The sequence below is a fragment of the Perca flavescens genome, chromosome 1, assembly GCF_004354835.1.
Source record: "Perca flavescens isolate YP-PL-M2 chromosome 1, PFLA_1.0, whole genome shotgun sequence".
NCBI lineage: Eukaryota > Metazoa > Chordata > Actinopteri > Perciformes > Percidae > Perca > Perca flavescens.
The window spans coordinates 25,149,928-25,173,052 of record NC_041331.1 but is presented as its reverse complement, the minus strand read 5'-3'; the positions used below and the strand labels follow the sequence as shown (position 1 = coordinate 25,173,052).

General features: G+C 40.5%; 1 protein-coding gene across 2 annotated transcripts in view; it reads right to left on the bottom strand.

The window, feature by feature from the left end:
- Nucleotides 1–23,125, bottom strand: part of myo1ea (myosin IEa) — a 52,670-nt gene that overhangs the window by 4,492 nt on the left and 25,053 nt on the right. For both annotated transcript variants that reach the window (XM_028574426.1, XM_028574434.1), the window contains exons 6-25: nt 22,904–22,993; nt 21,340–21,471; nt 20,887–21,021; nt 20,465–20,597; nt 16,732–16,928; nt 16,537–16,617; nt 16,055–16,141; nt 15,880–15,963; nt 13,889–14,056; nt 12,763–12,848; nt 9,926–10,007; nt 9,558–9,664; nt 8,401–8,499; nt 7,832–7,976; nt 4,118–4,232; nt 3,859–4,028; nt 3,626–3,771; nt 1,686–1,832; nt 1,205–1,362; nt 21–110 (exon numbers count right to left, since the gene is read on the bottom strand). In XM_028574426.1, coding sequence (XP_028430227.1) covers nt 21–110; nt 1,205–1,362; nt 1,686–1,832; nt 3,626–3,771; nt 3,859–4,028; nt 4,118–4,232; nt 7,832–7,976; nt 8,401–8,499; nt 9,558–9,664; nt 9,926–10,007; nt 12,763–12,848; nt 13,889–14,056; nt 15,880–15,963; nt 16,055–16,141; nt 16,537–16,617; nt 16,732–16,928; nt 20,465–20,597; nt 20,887–21,021; nt 21,340–21,471; nt 22,904–22,993 — 2,452 coding nt within the window. The remainder of the gene's footprint in view (nt 1–20; nt 111–1,204; nt 1,363–1,685; nt 1,833–3,625; nt 3,772–3,858; nt 4,029–4,117; nt 4,233–7,831; nt 7,977–8,400; nt 8,500–9,557; nt 9,665–9,925; nt 10,008–12,762; nt 12,849–13,888; nt 14,057–15,879; nt 15,964–16,054; nt 16,142–16,536; nt 16,618–16,731; nt 16,929–20,464; nt 20,598–20,886; nt 21,022–21,339; nt 21,472–22,903; nt 22,994–23,125) is intronic.

The window sequence follows — 23,125 nt, the reverse complement described above, 5'->3', positions numbered from 1 at the left end:
GGTTGATGTAAATGCTGCACCTGGAGGTCCCGGTGCAGCCCTCGACGGGATGTTCTGGTGAGTTCTGGACCCATTGGAGCGAACCTGAGAGAAGCTCTTCCTGGTGGGGCCTGAGGAGGAAAGAAATGAAGAGAAGAGGGCGGAGGTAATGTAATACATTAATATTTTGCGGCTGTATCTGAAATAGATGTTTATACATTAGAGATTGTGAAAGTCAGTGAAAGTTTTTTTTTTTAATACTTTATTGTAGTGCTTTCATATCCAGTCACATGTTATTACATATTGTTTCCTGTTGCACTTCAATTTTATACAGTTTTATATTATTTAATAACACAAAAAAAACGTTCTGATATTGAAGTTGAAAAAGTTGGGTTTCAATGAGTTCATCATCAAATGTAACGCTTTTTCAATTTTAACCAAGAACAGATTAAGAACATTGAGAATAATGAAAATCATTTTGTGTACCTTATTGTTAAGTGTTACCAATCATAAATGCTTTGAAATGCTTTGTGTTACAAAAAACAGTGCACAAATATATAAAATGAGGCTATTTTAAACTCAATAAAATAACTTCTGCAAAAACAACTGAGATTTTGTCTATTTTCATTCATATTAAGTGTATCAATATTGTTGGCTCTCACAGTCCCCCTTTCTCTTTTCTCTCTGCCCCTCTCTCTCTACAAACTAGAGTATTATGGTATTGCATTCATTCACGTAAAAGCATATCTAAATAAGAATTGCTGATCTTTTTTAGGTTATATACTTCAGTTACACTTTACTTGAAGGTATTTACATAAGAGTGACATGACACTGTCATGAATGTGTCAAACATTATAAACAAGTCATAAACGTTTATGACATAACGCTTCTTTTAGTAAGTGTCATTCGGTTTTTGTCATGACTGGTTATGGTTATGGTTAGGGTTCATGTGTCATGACTGTATCATCATGACAGCGTGATGTGTTCATGTCACTCTTACGTAGATACCTTCAAGTAAAGTGTTACCTATACTTCTATAGGTTTATATTGTGAACACTGGGATGTCTGTGCTGTCTTTGAATATGCTGCCAAGACCAACAGTCAAATTCATGACTCCACTTCATCACGTACATCGTGTGACTTGAGTCCACACCACAGGTTTACGTTATCACAGCTCATAGCGAGAACAGGTCATTTCTGTATTTTTGGGTCTGTTAATACTCACGCGTGTTCTTCGGAAGCCCTGGGCCAATGCTGACCTGCAGAGATTTGCTCGAAGGCTTCAGTACAGGCATGTCTCCCTGACCCCCAACGAACAAGACCTGCCGGGAGCCGCCCCCACTCAAGAAGCCCCAGTTCTCCTTCTTCAACTTCAGGTCCAGTCTGAGGGACAAAACAAATAAAGTTTTGTAGAGCTCAAGCCAAAAAGAACGTCTTTTTAAATGGTCCCTATGACTTCATTAGGACATTATTTTAAGGAGTCTAATCCTGCTTAACAAGCGGTTTTAAAATGCTGACTCATTAACAATGAAGGTTCAATGATTTAAAGTCTAATTCATTTAACATTTTAGAGGTGTGAATGAACACACAAGGATGGTATGTCCTTTAAAACAACAATAAGTTACATTACTGACTGTGGTTGATGTGTGATTTACTGTCTGAACTCCCTCTTTGGTTCAGGATTTATTTTGCCTGCGTTTACTTACGTGTTATTAAACTTGAGTGGTAGCTTCCTCTGGGTTTTCTCCTCAAACCTGCGGGCCAGTAGGCTGATGAACTCGGTTTTAAAGACACACTCCAGCAGGCTGTCGTACTCCTGCTCGTGCAGGATAATTAAATCATCCTGCATTGTACTGAAAAACATGAAAGATAACGCTTATTGAGATCCAAAACGTAGAACCCTTGTACCAGCTGTGACATGAAACAAATCTCACTACCGTTCTGCTTTGATGGAAGTTAAGATGGAGAGTTAGAATCATCTTTCTCATTTGCATAAACACAGAGGGAGGGTGGGGGTGTGGGGCGGCTCACATCTGAAGAGGGAAGACAGCTTGTGCCCATAACCCACACAAAGACACTTTGTTGCTCCCAGTGAGGTGGAGTTTTTCTCTGATGAGCTTTTTACAACTCCTGCTTTTGCTCATTGCGCCACCTGGTCCATATTACCCCACTGACTCAAAAGCCACATGCTCGCACCAACAGCTCTGTGATTTCTACCTCTAAAACAAGTCGTACAGTGTTCCCATCAACAACAAAGGGCCCACAGGTCTTGCAGTTATTTTTTTTATTATTATTTTTCTTTTCTTTGTAGTAAACTAGCCGACATTCTTCCATGAGAATGTTTTTGACTGCATATGATTTTAGCAACATTTCAGGTCTGCACACACAAAGGGACAGACACACAGACATACAGTATATACAGGAGGCAGGTTTAATATACTCCACATGTTTTCAATGTCCCTTGTGTGACATTTACAGGAACATGGGAACTTGTGTGATTGGAAATCCAGATTGTGGCTTTGAACTAGATTCATGACTTTCAGCAGGGTACAGATTATATGGTGGGCCCTGCATGTTCAGCCGCCATTGTCTTGTTTTGGAAACAACTTATTACCTACTGGTATCTTCCTGTACTTTTCACAACAGCACATTTCAGAAAAATGTGTGCCCTGCCTATGCCCTTTTAAAATAAGGGCATATGCCCTTTTAAAATAAGGGCATAGGCAAGTTCAGGTAAAATATCAATAAAACAACTACACAAGAGTATTTTGCCAGGTAGTCTTGCATAGCCAGACCTATCTCCACAGCGCTGTGTCAGTGCTGGAGTATGGTCTGGCCAGAGTGATAGAGAATATGGCTCTGGGTCTGGCTAATCATTCTGGGATAGAGGAAAAAAAAAAGCTCTGGCTTGTTTGTATTTGTTTCAACCAATCACAACGATTCTGGGCGGCTCTTAGCCCCGGATGCAGCAAGTGGAAGGGAAGGAACATCCGGAACGTCAGGCTTTATCCCAGCACTGTAAATCAGGTAAGCCATACTAATTGCCAGGTAACGCAAGTCTTGGTACACAGGCACTGTTTTTTGTTGGTTTCATTTAATTTATTTCTATACATATGTTATATAGTTTTCCCTACTATATGCTCTTTCATTCAGGACCCTCGTGTCAACGTTTTAACCCTAATATTCCTTACCTAATCTGTGTAAGCTTGACAGCTTGACAAAGACTTTCCCTGAGCTGAAACCCCCCGTGAAATAAGATAATAACAGCTGAAAAAGTATTGAAATAAACCTAAATGCAAATGCAGCAGGATCTAAATTGGCAGTGTAGCTTAAAGTTGATATACGTAGATAGAATAAGCACCAAATATTTTCATATGGACAGGTTTTCATGTTGTGCTCATAAATGCATGAACAGTATGGGGGAACCTCATTTCTGCTTGAACTACAGTGACTCTCCATTAAAACCACCTAAAGGATTTTAAAATGCTTGAACAGAATTATGTCTTGAAAGAAGCAACTGAAAGTAACAATGAAAAGCTGTAGGAACATGTATTCCAACTGTAGCCAGGGAGTTGATATCTGATACAGATGTTATATTACTTAAAATATTACAATCCAGTTTCTCCCAGATTTGAGGGAGATGTACCTGAGAGACACTGCCAAGATCTTCTCCACATCAATCCGTCTCTTCATCACCTCTGTCACCTGCCCTTTCTCTGGTCCCTGTTTCACCTTTTCTCTTCCAATCAGGTACACAGACTTTGGGGTCAGGATCAAGTCCCTCTTAATTCCCTAAAAACAGCAGAAACAGAAGAACTCCGTTAATGTTTTGTGAGTTGTTTAGAAACAGATACAGGCTACAGACTGAAAGAGACCAACCTTAAAGCGGCGGTCATATTTTGTGACTTTGTCTGCAAAGTCGATCTTTTCTCTCTTGCCCAGGAACTGCCGGAGCTCAGGCCTTTCATCCATACCCAGGTAGTCACCGACAAAGTTTCTGTTGAGGCTGTGTCGCCGCCTCTCCTTCCGGTTCAACAGCAGGTCAGAAGCTAAATAACCCCAGAGAAAGAGAGTGAAAGATGGAGACAGAGGGGCATGGACAGATAAAATAAAGCTTTAAGATCTTACTCTTACTCACCTTCTTCCCTCATCTGGACATACTTCTTGCGGGCCAGGTATTTCCTCCAGGCTTTTTGGATGGTCCTGGCGTAGCCGTCAAACTTGCGCTCCCTCGTCTCTTCCAGCAGAAAGAGCTGTGAACGCAAACAAAGAGAATCAGCACGACATACATACCTGCACAAACCCAAACACAGACACCCATAAACACACTGAGTAGAAGGAATGATTGCACATATATACTGAACGTGTCAAATCTCTCCTGTCATTGATAAAAAAAAAGAGCTGAAGAGCAACAATGAACAAACTAAAAATGGTGTGTAAAAAAAGAGCTTACTTTGCTTACTACAACATTGATTTTGTGTTTTTGTTGTCAGAACAGTAGACAATTCCTGTCTCTAAGTTATACATGCCTAATGTTGAATTGCTTTGTTGTAATACCTGGATACTTGCAGAGCAGAGCATTTCAAACCAAGGGTTACTCCAATGCTACTTAGTCCTTGTTTAATCAAACTTCATTGTAAAGCTAGAGATCTATCTAAGGCCCAGACACACCGACCAGACGGCCGACCCTCGGCAGAAAAGGCAGTTGATCAGGATCAGTCTCCCCGAGTTGGTCAAAAAAAGTGCCTCAGAACACACCAAAGCGACGAGACGTAATACGTAACAGCAGGCGGCACTAATCTGTATTGTCGCCCAAAAATGAAAACCGCCAGCTGATTGGACGAACGCGGCACGTGGGTCTGGTTTCTCCGGAAATTCAAAGCCAGACTGTCATGGCGGCTTGTTCAGAATACGATCTCATATTGTATTAAAATAGTTCACTGAAACGTGTTTCTGAAAACATTTTAAGCGAGAAATAGGTCATGCAGTTGCTGAATCTGTCTTCATCGACAAAGGTCAGTTTAAAAGATTTTCGTCAGATTTTGAGAGACTCTAGTCTAGTTCATTCCGCTCTTCGTTTCTGGGTTAGCACTCTACCAATCAGATGGGTCATTTGAGTCCGACTGCCGGCCGTGTCCGCCCTGCCGATTATACATGTCAAATTGGCCAAAATGAAGGCCGACGGCCCCTCGGACAGACGACGGCACGGAACACACCGAACAGACTCGAGTCACTGACCTCGCCAGACTGTCCAATGGTCGATTATCGGCTTAGTGTGTCAGCGCCAGATATATATCTATCTATCTTCTAATGTGTTAGGAAGGGATTCAACTGGCCAGTCTGAACAGGAGGAATCATTACGAGTACATTTTAAGACTGACTTGAACAAATGTGAACCTTTAATACAGTTAAATAACTTATTGATACTTTGTATTAGGTTTACTGGAATACTGCAAAATGTTTGATAAGTTTCCAATTTCAAATTTGTTCAACATATTTCTATATTGTTCAGTATGATTACGTACAATGCTTACACATTAAACACATTATTTTATTCTTAAGTAAGTTCACCACTTCCTGCACAAGGAGCTGACTCTGTGCCAACAGACCACCGGTCTTCCTGCCAGTCTATGTCATTTCCTGATGGGCCTCTAGACACGCAATCACACTCTCTGCCCTCTCGCCCTCCCAGACTAAACATCCTGCAGCCCACTGCTGTAACAGGCCTGGCATCGACACGGCCGCCACAGGCTGCAGTGTGACGGGACAGGAACAAACCACAAACAACAAAATGCACTGAGTCATTGATTGAGACAGTAGCACCACGTAATCGCTGAGACTTCAGTGTTTTTAACCAGACGAGGGATTAAACTTCCCAAGTGACAAATCCAACAAAAGACATCTGGTGGGTTTTTTGTTTATATTTCTCTGTGATGAACTTAAAACAATCATTATTAGTACTGCAAATAACAATTATTCTCATTATAAATGAATCATAGTAATAATGCCATTCATTTATTATTCAGTTAGACAGCACCATTTTACTTTTGGCCCCCTATCCTTCTGTGGGCACCCATACGTGGATGCTGCTGTATAAAAAGTAGGGGTGAGAAAAATAATTAATTCTTAGATGCATCGCGATTCTCTCTAGAATGATTCGATGCTCGATTCTGATAAATTCATAATCAAAAAAAAAAAAAAAGTACTGTCTCCAGACAAGTACAAATCAGAAAACAGAGGATGGGATAATGGACAACAACTCAGATTTATATATACAATATTTTTTTTTAAATCACGCATGGAAATGAACATACAACAATTGTTGCATCGAGATGCATCGATAACTGGTTTAGAATTGAATTGTTGGCCTTTGAATTGGAATCGAATTGTGTCAAGAGATTCCCACCCCTAATAAACAGATAATGAATGACAATATAGTAAAACATAGGTGTAATAGTATAAAAAATGTCTCCATAGGAGAAGTTATAATTGTTTACAAATACTGTGTATATTTATAAACATAAAAAATGTCCTTATAGCCACTTACAACTAAATTATAGTGTGTTATGATGAGCCATTATTAAGTGTTTGTATACTGCTTATAAATCATAAATTACCATTGGATCTATAAAATGAATGACGTCTTCAAACAACTTGTTTGGTTAAAGAGTCCGGAAGAGAAACGGAAAAGTAAAATATTTAACAATATTCTTTGAAAAAATAACCATAACAATTAATTGCTTGATCACAGAATTGTTGCTAATTTATTTCTGATGATCCGCTAATTGAAAAATCTTTTCAGCCCTCATAATTATCATAACGGACAAACAGAAAACATTAAATAAGTTTCCTTGGAGTTGTAAATGGCAAAAATAGATCATAATAATTCACTAAATGAATTGACAACGCAGCACATGTAAGACCTTTGACAGACAGTAAGCCACCGCTCATCCATCAACCCCTGAACTCTTCTCAAACATCTGGCGTGGCGTCAAACAAACTTTACTTATTATATCCAAAAAAAAAAAAAAAACGCTTCAGTCATACAACTAATTAACTGGTGTCAGTGTCTTATCAGACAGAGAGGCTTGTTTGGAGAAGCCTGGCAGCTCATTTCAGCGGTCCACCCTGTGTGATATTTGCGTTTCACAAGCACACCTCAATGACTTGGGTCTCTCAGTCTGGCAGTGTGGGGGATGGGGGACTCTTGGCATGCACGGCTGCAGTGAATAAGTAAAGGCATTCAGGATCAGCTGTAAGGCCTGAATTAAAACTAAGATGTCTGTGTATTAGCTCCTAAACATCTTTTTGTGTGTGTGCACGTGCATGCTCCTTCGTGCACGATGTGTACAAATGTTAATAAGTGAGAGCATGGGCTTTGCACAAGTGCTGCTTTCATAGGAATCATGAAAAAAAGTAGTTATGGTGGAAAAAGACAAGCCTTTACGATGTCCCCCCCCCAAAAAAAACTCGGCAACCACAGCCTGTGCTTGTGTTTTAGTTCCAGAGCGGTGTTGACTCAGTGCTGACGTGGTATAAGGGTCAGGTTCAATCTCCTCCCCTACATCAAGGATTCAAACATGATTTGGGACACTAGTGCCCTTTTATGGTATTTAGTGTAAAATGGTGTGTTGAAATGTTTCCTCTGCTGACAAAAAGGCCTTTTTTAATGCCAGCAGACACTCTGACAAGTGATTTGAGTTCTATGTCTGTACAACGATAACAAATGTTTTTGCTTTGTAGTACATTTTCCTGGATTGCATTCTTATAGAGACGTGGTATCATAAAGGGCAAAGACTAAGCAGAAAAACAGGCTGTGACCGTCTGAAGGCGAGGCAGATGTCAAACATACCGACTCAGGGGCTTTAACGAAGATCTTGGTGCTACCAAGCTGGAACTGATCCTGGTCCATGTTGACAGACCGTAAGAGATGAAGGACGCCTTGTTTCTCGTCTCCTCTCCATGTTGGCCAGGACTCTTTGGTCAGGATGGCGTACCTGAGGACCAGGAGGTTTATTAAAGATAAAAGCATTTTACATTTGTGGCTGTGTAGGTTTGGATGGAGGGTCATTTACAAAATATACCAGATCCAAGATGTAAATGTTGATGTTGTACTAATCCAACAATTTCTCTCTTATGATTTCAATACCTAAACTTAATCAGATAGCAGGGTCCTCTTTTTTCCAAAATTAAAAACCTTTTTACGTCACTGTAAACTGTGGAAGGTAACAAGAGGCCAGAGATGGCACTAAAACCATGAGTGAATGAATGTAAATGAAAGTAGAAACAGGTCATGATTGATGCCCATTCTGCTTGATAAGGTCAGTATTATACATACCTAACAGGAGCACACCTTTTAAAAACAAAATAAATCACAGTCAAAAAGTAGTATGACATCACTGGGAGTCTGAGGCGGGATACCTGTTGAGGAACTTCCTGAAGACTCTGCGGTAGGCGTAGCCAGCACGCCTCACCCTGATGTTTTCCTTCAGACCCAGGTACTCCACTTGGTGCTTTACTCTTAAGACAGAAAAAAAGACCTAACATTAGTATACAACTTACAAACTTCTTTCTGTTCTTTAATTAATTAGTTGTCAAAATGGTTGCAGATGAAATTCATGTCAATCGACTGATAGTTTCAGCTTTAAATTGAAGTAAAACACAATATATACTCATACGTGCTGACCACTGAGCCATCTGAATGTGGTATTGTATTGATGGAAGTTTACCCCTGCTGGGTTTTCCCCTTCCCTTCCTTCCAGCCTTTTGTTCTATACTTTTGACATTGTTATATTTTTGTGTTGCATGTAATTATGAAAGATGAGAATAAAGTAGTTAATAGCAGAAGACAAAAAAGTCCAGAAACAAAAAGACAAAAACATCCTAATGTTATTTACTTTGATTTCTAACCACAAAGAGCTTGCACTTTACTATTAGTGCTTTGAGTTATCAGCTATCAACTTTAACCCAAACATCTTTTAACAGGTCTATGGCGCATGAAGCTCCTGCTCCACTCGCGGAAGCGATAATCACAGGTCATTGTATGCAAAACAGCTGCGTTTTGCGAATTTTTCCCTCAAACAAAGACCTTAGCACTACTTAGTACACTCAGACTTCCTGTGAAAACAGCAGATCCGGTGCTAATTAATGAGCCACCCTGCGCCCGACTCAGAGCAGGAAGGTCATAGGCTCTGAACAATACAACAGCACTCTGCATCTGAACATGTAATGCCCAAAGCCTGTGAGCAGGGGAAAAAAAGCGGGGAAACTGAAACAAAGGGATAAGGGGGGTCATCTCACATGACTTGGTCTTCAGAAAGACAGAAAACATCTAAAAAATAAAACCGCTAGGGGCAAAACGGATCAGAACAATCATCCAGTGTTTACCTTTTATGTGAGAATAGACCCGGGCCTGCACTTATCAAACTGCCAAAAGTAAGACTTAGTACTTAAATGAAAGAGAGATTGTACAAAACATCATTGCCACCTGATGAACGTGTCTATTATCAGAAATCAATTTTATGGGCTCTGGATGGTTGGAGCCATGCGAGACTGTGAGGGCGACAGGCGTCACTTACCGGCTCTCTTCCCAGTCTCTGGGCTTCTTGGTTTCATTAGGTTTGATGCAGCGGATGTAGTGTGGAGTACATTTCATCAGTGTGCTCACCAAATCGTTGGCTTGTTTCTGAAGGGTGGAGTGAGAGAGGTGATGATGAGACTGATGATCATAATGATGTCAAACCCAAAATGCTGTGACTGAACTCTGACTGACTGCTGAAAGACACTCCACTGAGAACAGCAAACACACACATTATCGTGCCCTTTCCCACAGTGACCCTGATAAAGAAGAGGGACAGGTACATACTGTACGCACGCACACACGCACACACACACACACACACACACACACACACACACACACACACACACACACACACACACACACCTTTATTTTGCTGCCTGCAGTTGTGGGTCGTCCTTTCTTTTCAGCGTTGAGATTTTCTTGAAACAGTGCTCTGATGAAGGTGCTGTTAGAGGACAAAAGTGAGGAGTTAGGACTGATACAGAAAGGCTGGTATCATCCTGGCTTGAATCAACAAAAACTAAGTGTTAAAAATGTTAAGTTTCCCTGGCAGCCAAAACCAAAAAAAATGCAGTTAATGATTTAAGAACCAAGGACCTTTGACTAAGGTCACTGGCTTAAATTCCTGAACTACTTGGGAAGATCTGAGTTGGGGGCGGGTGGGAAAACAAGAGGTGTGTGTGTGTGTGTGTGTGTGTGTGTGTGTGTGTGTACTGTGCTTTATTTGTACAAACACCTCTCTGTGGAGCAGATCTCACCAGGGCCACTGCTTTATAGAGGAATGTATGCTATTATTTGATGCTTGGCGAAATAAAAATAAAAAATTACGTCTAATCAAAATTTGGCCTTTTGCACTATTAAAGAAAAAAAAAGTAGATAGTTAACTTTCTTCCAAAAGGCTGAAACTATAGACAATAACAGCATATGTGGGTTTGGTCAACAGGTGCTGTTCTACACTCCTTTCCAGCAAGATTGGGGCCAGTTCATTTACATTTTAAGGAATACAATTTTGGTCTAAATCTTTATAGATGTGTTTTATTTTTTATAACATCATGACTACACTATGACGTGTTGCTGCTGGTCAGAATGTAGCAGTTATGTGTAAAGTTTCCATATCCTCAGGTTTCTCTCAATTGAAGACACTCAATTTCAATAATATCTTAAAGGAAAGTAGCTCAGGTTTGTGGTTTAAGGAGTAAGCGGTAAAAGAGAGGAAAGTGGTTTAATTGTGTGCCATCTGCAACTATGGAATGAGCCACATTGTTGCCATTCATGAAAAATATTTAGTATCAATTGTGACTTTTTAGTTCTTACTTAAAAGGAACACGCCGACTTATTGGGACTTTAGCTTATTCACAGTAACCCCCAGAGTTAGACAAGCCGATACATACCCTTCTCATCTCCGTGTGTGTTGTAACTCTGTCTGACGCCCCCAGCGCTAGCTAAGCCTAGCACATGTTCCCGTTTACAAGTTGTGATTTGTATAGTCAGGTTATATGACCATATACAAACTGGGAACTATATTCTCAGAAAGGCGAAGCACTGCTACTTCTGCTACATGGGCAGAGTGATTTGCTAGCAGCACCTGAAGCCCTGTGGTGAGGAGCAGTGAGTTTGCCTGGAGTTCACACATAGTTGGAGTAACAGAGTCAACAATTAATAGATAGTAAAAACATAGTGACCTTGTTATTTGTACACGTACATGTAAACAGGAACACATTGGCGTTATTTTGTTACTTATTCGGAGCAGTAGGCTAGTTGGAACCGGTTACCTCCAGGATCTGTGCTAGGCTTAGCTAGCGCTGGGGGCGTCAGACAGAGTTACAACACACACGGAGATGAGAAGGGTATGTATCGACTTGTCTAACTCTGGGGGTTACGGTGAATAAGCTAAAGTCCCAATAAGCCAGCGTGTTCCTTTAAGTCTCACATGCTTGTGTATCAGCAAGTTCCTATATTATGGAAAAGTGCTACAGCCACTTTTAAAGACGGAGTAGAAGCTCTCCCTTGAGATTGACTGATGCCAACGTTTTAGTCCGATCCGTAACTGGAAATTAACGATGATGTTGTGTAGTTTTTCTTAGCAGTAATGCTGTAAAATCAACACTTTCTAATGACTTATTTACAAGCTACACATTCCATCCGCTTGCCCAGATTATCTGAGTTGACAGGTACTGCTGCTTAGCATTCAACTTATTTCAGTTGGCTTATGTTGCCACCTTTGGTGTTTATCAATTAATTATTTTCTCAGTGCTTTTTTTTAAATCCCATCCCCTTTTTGGCTTTCTCCTACATTGGTATTTCTTTGTTTTAAACTTCTGGCTCAAAGCTATGGACAAAGAAGAAAGGATCAGCAGGTTGTGTGTACAAAAACATCAGAGGTCTGTTAATACTGTACAGCTGACAATACTGGTCTGTCCTTTCTTCTCGACTCAGACCTGCTGCTCGAAGGAATGAGGTCTGCTTCCTTCCTTCTCAGGCTTCCTTTATGTATGACTTGGCCAAACTATATATATAAATATATATGTTTATATGCCTGTACTGTATGTGATGTAATGTGCATGTATATATTTTGCAGCACGTGTCTGATGGCATTTTGATATAACCTCCTTTCATGCCTCACAAAACATGCACACAAAGGGGTCGAGCAGTGGTTGAGGCCTGCAGGGGTTACACAGACAATACAGGCAGTTTGCACAGATGGCCACTTTTACACAAAGAAGGCCAAGAAACCAAAACACAACAGGACCAGACTCTTTAATGCAGCCCCGCAGGGAGACTGCATTTGTAAGGCTAGACTGGGTAGACCCCAAAAGCCTCATATCTGGGAGCAGCAGCTAGACATGATTCAGGGCAGAGGGAATGACATAACCCGGTCCTGCACACTTTATTATTTAATTTTTGTTCAGGCGTTTTCGTTATTTGATAAGACAGCTGAACACATGAAAGGGGGAGAGAGAGAGGGGGAATGACATGCAGCAAAGGGCCGCAGGTCGGAGTCGAACCCGGGCCCGCTGCGTTGAGGAGTAAACCTCTAAATATGGGCGCCCGGCCCTGCATACTTGTGTGGAACGTCTGAAACTCTGATTCAGATGTATTCAATTATAACCATATGCATCACAATAGAAGACTCCCTTTAAGTGAGCACCGTAGAAATTCTCACCACATGCTGGTGCAATGTGCAAATAGGAGTTCCTTACATTTCACTGCTCTGCATCAGCTCAATGAGGTCAGTAAAAAGGACGTCTCGGTTCCTCTCACAGAAACCATCTGCATCGTAGGACACCTGGAGGAGAGACAAACGGAGGGATTTCTAAAAAGTCATAATTATGAAAGAGGTCGAGTGTTTGACACCTCCAACAAAATGAAAGATGATACCTGTGTGAAAAATTTAAAATTGGGACTGATATTCTGGCTTAAATCAATGGCTTGAATTTTATGGGAAAAGAAAATGAGGGTTGCAGATCCAACCTTTACACCTCCCTAGGATTAGCTTCCTTATAAAACCAGCAGCGGTTTAAAAGTGTATAAATTAAACTGTTATTTCTGCTATACTGTAGCCTGAGACTGGAGGAATGTTTTGAGCCCGGTCATGGGAGCCCCTCAAGTCTTTATGGCACGGCTCATTAAGCCTGCGGCATGTGTGCCAGGCTGAGGCCACCGCACATCTGGAGAATGACACGGGACCACCTCGGCCCAGACCACCAGTATGAAAAATAAATGCAGAAAAAAAGACGACCTGGTGAAGTGTATTGTGCGAATTGAATAAGGCTGATTAAGATGTGGGACGTTGTTAGACACTGTTACATAAGGAGAGGGACTTTAACCATAAGTAGACAGAGAAGAGAGAAAGGAGGCGTTAGTTTAGACAGGAAAAACTTCAAAAGGGAGAAGATGACGACATCAACTCCAATATTAAAGTACCAGCTGCATAACTGGTATTTATGACAGATCATACAACACCATAAAAAAGCACATTTTAATAACTTTCTATTTCTAGAAGTTGCTGTCAGCTCCCTGCTGATGACTGTATGCATAACACATAACAGTTTATACAATGGCAAAGACAATCATATGGAGGTTGCTGTAAACCATATAAGGAAAGTTGTAATCTTTCGGTTTTTCCAACCAAGGCACACATGACAGTTTTTCTGTGTTTGCAAGAAAAACAGTTACACACTACTTGTGTGTATATAACTCACCAGTATGCCAGTATTTAAGTGTTTATCTCCAAACTTTATATAATATATGGATGACTTCCTATTCAAAGTGTTGTTTGTAAAAAAAACAAGATGATGCAAGTTAAATGAGAGCGCTCGGACTGACCTTGCCAGCGTAGTGGTGGATGATGAAGCCCTGATTCCAGCTGTTGAAGTGTTCGTGGGTGTTGATCTGGACTCTGAGCTTCTGCAGCATGGTCTGGTCGGCTCCCTCGCCCACCGCATGCATGGTGGCGCATACATCATCCAGGATGCACATGATGCCAGGAGGATTCTGGAATCACAAGGAAAACTTTTCACATTTGTATCATCACCTGTTCTAAAACTCACCAAGAAGTTTCAAGCTTGGATGTTATATATTTTGAAGTTCAATTTATTTTTGAGGTTTTGATTTGTAGGTCCATTTGGAATATGGTGACTCTAAGGGTCATTTATCAAGCAAAAATGCCCAACATTAACTGGTTCCAGCTTCTCCACTTGGGATCATGCGTCATTTATGATAGTAAACAGACTGGATATCTTTGGAGTTCGAACCAGACAAGACATTTGAAGACGTCACCCTGGACTTTTCCCACTATTTTCTGACATTTTATAATTTTTTATTAATTCATTTAATAATTGATTATTCAATAATGAAAATAATTAGTAAATAGTTAGTTGTAGCCCTAATATGTGCCATTAGAAATTGCTAATCAATAGCAAATATTATGAATCTTTTCACATAATGAAATGTCACAGTGAGGTTAATGTATTAAACTTTATCTTCATATAACATTTCATCATGCAACACATTAATTCTTTAACACCAACTAAGCACCTAAAGATGTGAAAACTACAAAAGCCATATATTGTGTAAGCTGTAAATATTGAGCAGCTTTAGCACGGCCTCCCTTTCACACACTGCCCTATTTGGCTCCATTAGGCCTTCAGATTGCACAGTGGTAACAGTGTTTCTAACTGAGAGAACACAAGCCTCTGTTAAAAAGACACATGTAAAGTTGTCACTGGATTAACTAAAGTGGGTCTGGTGAAGAGCTGAAGTGTCAGGCACTGATACAGATCCCCTGCTCCACTCAGATGGAGGCTTGTTTTAAAGCCCTTGTTGTAGATTTCATGGATTAGACCTCTCAGTGGGACAGATAAATCAAATTAAGAGGCATGTCGGCACGTTTCAGGATATTAAACTGCAAGTCACGGCAACAGAGCAGAAACTTGGCAGGAGCTTGCAACTCAGTTTAAATAATGAGGCCAATAAAACTAACAATGTTTGTTATTGTTTATTATTAAAAATCACATCCAAGTTTGCTGTGATACATTTAATTTAGGGAATAACAGTACTGTGTTTTTACATGAACAAGCTTTCAATAAATTGATTAAGTTTATTAACTCCACCAAGAAGCTTGTATTTTTAGCCCTGTTCGCTATTTAGAGGGACATCTGAATCTTGAATCTGTGTATTTTGATTTTGTTTTGTGAATAATTGCACATGTGTTTTGTGTATGTTGTTTATGTCAATAAAATAAAATAAAAAACAGCTATACTATAAAAGAATCTAGCACGTGTATCCCATGATTAGGAGCTGCAACTAACGGTTATTTAATTTATTGATTACTCTGCCGATTACTTTCTTGACTAACCAATAAATCTCTATAAAAGGTCAGAAAATAGTTCTAGAATGTCCATCACAATTTCCTAAAAGCCCAAGGTGGCATCTTCAAATCCCTTATTTTGTCGGACCAACAGTCCAAAACCTGAAGGTACTCAGTTTACGATCACATCAGACACAGAAAACATGCAAATCCTCATGTTTGAGAAGCTGGAACATATGGAATATTTCATATTTGGTTTGAAAAATAACTTTTAATTTAAAATTTTCTGACGCTCAAATAATTCATTAATCCATTTTTCAGCTCTATCCATAATTGTCTACAACTATTTTTACTGTATTTTTTTACGAAATTCAAGATCCAAATGCAGATTTTCTATTATCAAATAAACATTTTGAGGATTGTGTACCTTTGGTTAGAGTTGACCACTCCCGCTAAGAGTGCCACGTACTAGTTTGTTTACTTTATTATTTATGTATGATTTATTTACTTTGCTCTCGATGAGATCACAGACGATCTTGTTGTTGAAGTAGTCTATCGGGTTCCACTTGATGCCCTCCTGCACATACTCCTCCTACAAAGAGAGACATGAACCGAGTTCAGAGTCACAATATAAAACATCTAATGAGGGAGGAAATAAAAAAACAAATGTGGAGGAAGTTTACCTGCTCTGCCTTCAGAGTCAGCTCAATAAATATCTGCTGCAGTTTCTCATTCACAAAGTTGATGCAAAACTGTTCAAATCCATTTTTCTGGTGAAGAGACATAACAGTTAATAAATCCATATGGACTAAAAAAAGTATGAGCTGAGTATGAGTACAGATATCCTCTGAGTTCCTGTACTTGATATTAGTAATCTAAGAGCTTTTGCAAACCAAAATAATACAAAAACACATCAATTTAGTTGGTCCAATCCTATCAAAAAGTCCAGGACTTCTCATTAAGAAAACTAAACAAACAAGTAATCAGATTAGAAAAGCATGTTGAGGTCTGCTGTCTTAATCAGGAGATAGAACTTAATCCACATTCTTGATAAATTAGTTTTATCCTTTGTATTTAATCTGTTTAAATGCTCAAAGTTAATACCTGTTAACTAATTTATGTGCGTGCTGATGTGTCAGCCTGTGAAAAGGCCAAAAATACTTACTTGGAAAATTTCAAATCCATAAATGTCCAACACTCCGATATTAAACTCCTGATGATCTTTCACCACGGCTTTGTTGATGGACTGAAATCAAAGGATTGTGTTACCAAAATAAAGCTTTATTATAGATTATCACAGCTTTGTTACTTATGACAATTGAATACTGAACTCTAAAACTGCACAAACATGCAATCATACCTCGACCAGGAAGTCGAACACCCGTGAATGCAGGGCTTTGGAGAGGGCATCACGTGTGTAACATGCCTGCTCCACGTTCAGCGTCACATCAATGGACTCCACTGCATTTCCCCACTTGCTGTCCATCTTACGGCTCGTCAGTTTCTCCTTCAGACGGTTCTGGTCGATTCCAAGCAGAAATGCAGGAAAGGCTAGAACTGTTAAAAGACAGAAGAGAAAGGACAGGAGAAGACGGAGTTATATATATTATTTATAGCATTTTAATGTATATATTTATTTAAATGTATATATGCTGTTGCGGTTATGTTATGATACACTGAGAAATAAAGCAGCATGTTAAAAGGTTCCTGCTCTGAAACAGCAAAGAGACATTTCTCTAAAACAAAAACAGTATGCAAATCAGCACCAAGTAATGCATTCGTTGGAAAGGCAACCTCATGTAAACTTTGCATAACAGAGAAAACTACTGCAAATCCAGTGCTCCAATATACCTTATCAATCGGTGATGAAAGTCTCACGGATCAGAAAAGCATCCACTGATAATCACAACACACGCAATTGTGGTGTAAAGCCACAAAATTGGGGCGATTCTGTGGCTAAACCGCTGACACAAGACATCTTCTGGAGAAAATTCAGAGCAGAAGTGCTTTGAATAATAGCTTTATGAGAACTAGAACAACAGTATTGGGCTAAAAAAGGAAAAAAAGATTGTTGAGAACACACCACAGATCATTTGTCCCGACCTGGCATTGATATTCTCCCCTGAGAGCCCCTCCCTGCCTTATTACAGTGACTCACTTCCCCGAAAAGGAAATGGCTCTCAGGCCTGCAGACTCACTGCGTCTGGGAATGCATCAGTAGCTCCCCTTATGGGACGTAAGGGTGTGACTGACCATACGCCTGCTTAAATCAGGAGGAAAAGTCATTTGTATATTTCGGCAGGAAAAGTATGGATTGTATACAAAGGCTGTGTGCAGTATGTGAATTTTAGGAACAATGCTCATATAAGCACATGTTTGTCTGCAGGAAATGTGTCAGTCAATGTGTCAGTGAATAATGAAAGGAATAGAAGGGAGTGTGTCACATCCCATCAGATGTGACACATACAATGATCCTGTCACTCAATGCTTCATTTCTACAACATTGACTCTGCCTACTTTGCATGTTTAAGTTCAGGTATGAGACTTTTTCTTTAATCACGGTGGTGCAGAATAAAGGAACAAAGCAAACATTTAACAGGAAATCTTTAGCAGCCTGCTAAGAGTTCCATCTGCAGTGACATTTTCTGAGCCTGGGTGCCACAGCAGTTTTTAAAGGAATAGTTCCACATTCACAGAAAAGATTTGCATTTTTGACAAAAGTTAGAGGAGAAGATTAATACCAAAATATTTTTATTTATACACTAAATATAAATATGTAGCCAGCAGCTTAGCTTAGCATAGTACAAAGACTCAAAACAGGGGGAGACAGTTAGCCTGGCTCTGTCCAAAGGTAGTCTATATCCTTGATGTTCCACTTCCAGGATTGCTCCGTTGCCGCCGGAAAATCCGCCGGATTTCACTCATTTAGGCCGGATATCCGTTGCCTTGGGCTTCCTTTGTGTTGGCATTTTAAACTCTGGTCGAAATATGAGGACTATGGTTAACCTTTTCTCAGATCTCTGCAGGGTAAATCCAGACAGCTAGCTACACTATCTGTCCAATCTGAGTTTTCTGTTGCACGACTAAAACAACTTTTAAACGTAAAAGTGTTCCACCAAAACAAGTTCCTTCCGAGCCTATTTTGCAGCGGCACCGCAGCTTTTCTCCGGTGTTTAGCACCGCCCAAGATGAGTGTGAATGGTTTAAAGAAATGCCAATAAACCAGAGCACGTTTTCTTCCCATCCCTGAAGGCTATGTGGAGTAGCCAGACTCTCCTCCAGCGCGCTTTGGAGGAGGGTCTGGCAAAGTGAGTCTGGTCCAAAGGTAACAAAGTCCACCAACCAGCACCTCTAAAGCTCACTATTTAACACGTTATATCTTGTTTGTTTAATCTGTACAAAATCAGTGTAAAAAACGCCATGTTGTAGTTTTATCCGGGGGGTTATGTGCGGGACTATTTTGCAACTGGGCGCAGTGACCTCTTTGTGCTAAGCTAAAAGGTAAGCACGTAACCAAAGGTATGTGTTGAAAGGTGCATGTTGAATGATGTAGCCATAAAAAATGACATCTTGGATTTAAATATTTTACTCAATATACAGCTTTGAGAAGGCAATGTTACAAGCAGCAAATACAAAATGTGCAGCATATGCAGTGTTGTGAGGTAAGGGTTCACATGAAGTCTAAAAACATTTTTGCTGACGACACATAATCCCAAAGCCAAAAAAAAAAAAAATCCTATTGGAAAGCATAAGATCCTAAAATAGTCATTTTTACAAAACTGCACGTCACTGTCAGGATCAAGTTACTTTGAACTAAATAAAGTCCCAACCAGCCAAAATTACAGTATGTCCAAATAATTTGTACAAGAAGTTTCAACATTTCTTTCAACAACAGATGACGCACTGACTCTTGTTGCCGAGTGCAAACTTGATGTGAACTTGGCTGGTGAAGTTTCATATGTGCAACGGACTGCAGTCAAAGCCCACAGTAAGTGAGACTGGAGGAAACAGGAAAGGCAGAGATTATGGAGTGCCGCTGTTACGTCTGCACAGAACAGACCAAGGCTTTGTACACTGGCAACTGCACCCTCATCTGCATCATACAGACACAGCATGAGGAGGAAGGGGGAAGAAAAAGAAAAAAGCAGAAAAGAATAAAACAAGGCAGGAGAAGGCAAAAGGGAAGAGGACAGAAGGAAAAGTATTCTTCCATGTCATTTTTAGTCTCTGGCAAAATATGTCCAGACCTTCAATAATAGTGTTTTATTTTCTGGTAATCCAGAATGGCCTGGATTACTCCAGACAGTTGGCTGCAGCCCTGCATTAACACAATTAAACTTTAGAGAGTGAAAGTGGTGAGAGAGAAAAATCCTCCAAAACCAACCAGAGAATGGCAGCTCAGGACACTGAGGAAAGGAGAGACATTCAGAAAAGCAAGAATGTTATAAGAAGAAAAAGATTCACCACAACTCAGTCACAACCTGAGCATCGGCACCATTTTCTTTATCCACCTCAGTAACCAGAGAACTGTATCTGTGTCTTTTTAGCCACACTAGCAACGTGACTCTATGGATGGCAATGTTGCTCATCCACCTCTTTGGTCCAGACTGAAGTAATGCAGCAACTATTATATAGATTACAATGTGTATTTGTACATTCTTGTTCCCCAGAGGATGAATCCTAATGACTTTGGTGGTCCCCTGACCTTTCCTCTACCGTCAACGGCAGGTCAAAGTTAGAACCACTAACCATCAGAATGTTAGCATTGTCATTATGAGAATGTTAGCATGCTAGCATTAGCTTTTATCTAAAAGCACATCTGTGCCCAAGTACAGCTTCCGAGCCAATGTTCACCATGATAGCTGTACACTTTTACTCTTGTTTAGCTATAACTTGATACATAATTTATTGTAATGCCTTATATTCCTTAAAAATTGATACCTGCCTACAACTTAAAAAGTTTCTCTCAGAGTCTGATCAGGTTGAACAACAACATCACTGTTTTGAAAGGGAGTGAGACATTGTTGAGTGTTGAACATTGAATAATAGTGAACTCATTTTCCCAGTTAACTGATAGTGAGTGTGTTACTTACACTCTTCACTCTCAACAGCAGCGTAGTTGCCTGCTTCTTTGAAAGTGATATTTCCCAGGTGCAGGACTCCGGCCACAATCTGAAGCACCATGGACCTGTCCTCCGCTGATATGCCAATCACATCCATAGCATGCTGGGAAAAGCAAAAGGAAAAGAGCATGCTAAATGAGGGCCACAGTGTGGGTTTACTCACTCCTGTGGTACTTAGCTCATGTCCTCTAATTACTCCTGTTGTGGTCTCAAAAACAGGAGGAGATCATTGGGAAAGAAAACAAAAGAGGACTGGTAGGGAGACAGAGAGGAATGTAAAGTGAAGGCTGTGAGCCACATGAATGCTGGTATGAGATTCATACACACAAAACACCACTAAAGGTGTGAAGTTATTGCCCGGTATTGACCGAACAGAAGGAATCTGACCGTACCATCGTTTCCTGGAAGTCACTCTTGTCGTTGATGTCGTCCACTTTGTAGGAACCAGACTGATTGAGGTAAGTGTAGTAATCCAAGCTTGTGATTCCCAGGCTGCTCTTCTGCTCGCCACTAGCTCCTTCTATCAACTACAAAGCACAAATTAATAGTGTATTGTGGATGTAAGTCATGTTTTTGCACAAAACCTGTGTGGAGTGTCATTTTTATACATTTTCAGGCCCATATTTATATGCTATGCTCCACTTTGCATGTGAAGAAAACTGCACTATGGTAAGACTGAACTCCCTCTTCCAAGAACCTCAAGCTATCCACAATGAAAACAGACTGACCCTCTTCCTGCAGCCTAATGGCACGTCTAACCCAACGTGTCCTGAAATTCCCTCACAGACCCTCTTCACGAGCCAAATGTGTTCCGTTCACTCTCTGGCTCAATAAATAAGCCTCACTTGGTAGAAGATATGGAAACTCCTCTCTCCAGGATTCCTCATGACGACACGTGACTTCTCTAGAAGGAAGTTGGAGATTTTCCCTCCGTCTGGTTCGCCACCGGAGCTGAACTGGATCTCAAAATATTTCCCCTGATGGATCAAAGCATGTTTTTTTTTTCAGTTACTGCAATGATGTATAAAGCCAGAGCTATAATCACATTTTATTTTAAGTGTAAAATCACCATTAAACATGGCCTCAAAGCACAATCAAAAGAACACATAAATAACACAAAGGCATAAAACAATTGAACACATATGTACATAAGATCTGGTACCTGGTTGTTTTACGGTTGCTAGGTGTGTGTGTGTGTGTGTGTGTGTGTGTGTGTGTGTGTGTGTGTGTGTGTGTGTGTGTGTGTGTACATTTTTATAAAAATTGGATCCTGCTTTTTGTCTTGCTCTCTTGTCCAGACAAGCCTATACTGTAATATCTGTTCCAGGCCCAAAAGTGAACAGAGACACTATTTATTCAAAGACAGTACCTCAAAGTAATGATCTCAGGCCATTAGTGCCAAATCAAACTCATTTCCCCATAATTGGATCGAAAAATATCCCGACTACTAAGACAATACTGCTTTGTATGCTAACCTAAACACTTAGCCAATAAACGTTTTCTATAATGTGCTTTGCCTTAATTTTAAGCCCTTGTTAAATGAGTTTCTTGTAAGCAGTGGAGGATGTGCTTCAGTGGTTCTCCATGTATGTGTTTCTGTGCATTGTGTCCTTACAGAACAGCTCTGGTTAACCAGGACACACTAGAGCAGTGGTTCCCAACCTTTTTTCCTTGGCCCCCCCTACTCATGTCTAAGAAAAGCTGAGCCCCCCCCTAAACCAAAGTTGAGGTAACTCTCGAGATGAAGCCTTACTTTCCTTTTTGATACAGAGCAGTTATCAGCACTGTTACGTTTCTCCGCCATGTTTCATTCATAAAATAGTGATGCCGTGGCGGCAGGAAAAACGAGGATACAACAAAATATATAGTTTTCATACAGACTTTTGTATACATTATATATGCTAGTGTATTACCATAATTTGTTTAACGTGCAAATATTTCTTTTTTTACCTCAACCTCAAACCAGATAAAGACTCGCGCCCCCCCTGAGATCTTTGCCGCCCCCCCTGGGGGTGCCCGGACCCCAGGTTGGGAACCACTGCACTAGAGGGTGGCCTCCTCATGCAGTAAAACAGAAAAGCTGTTGCTGCAAATCTTTGTTTCCAAAAGTCTCAGCTTGGTTTCAAAGGTGCGCCACAGAAAAGTTGAGTCCTCAAATTATTCTGGGGTAAGTACTACCTACTGCATGTATTTATCTCGGAGCAACTCAGTTTTTTGCAGGATTTGCAATGTGAGTTGGCTATTCTAATTTTGTCTGTTTCCCAGAGTTGTCGTCACTTACACTGCAAATCAGCTTTGCCACGCATGTGCACGCGCACGTGCACACGCACACGCACACACACACGCACACACACACACACACACACACACACACACACACACACACACACACACACACAGAAGGCTTACAAATCTGCTGGAGTTGTTGTTCCTCAAGGTCTTGGCGTTCCCGAAGGCCTCTAGCAGCGGGTTGGACTGCAGGATGATGTCTTTGACGTGCTGGGAGGAGACAGATGTAATGAGCCATTACCTACGTCACAGACAGACTCTACAGCAGGTATACCACACACTTCACACCCTCACTGACAGGCTGGTGTGTATGTCTCTGGAACTTTCCACTCAAATATGAGC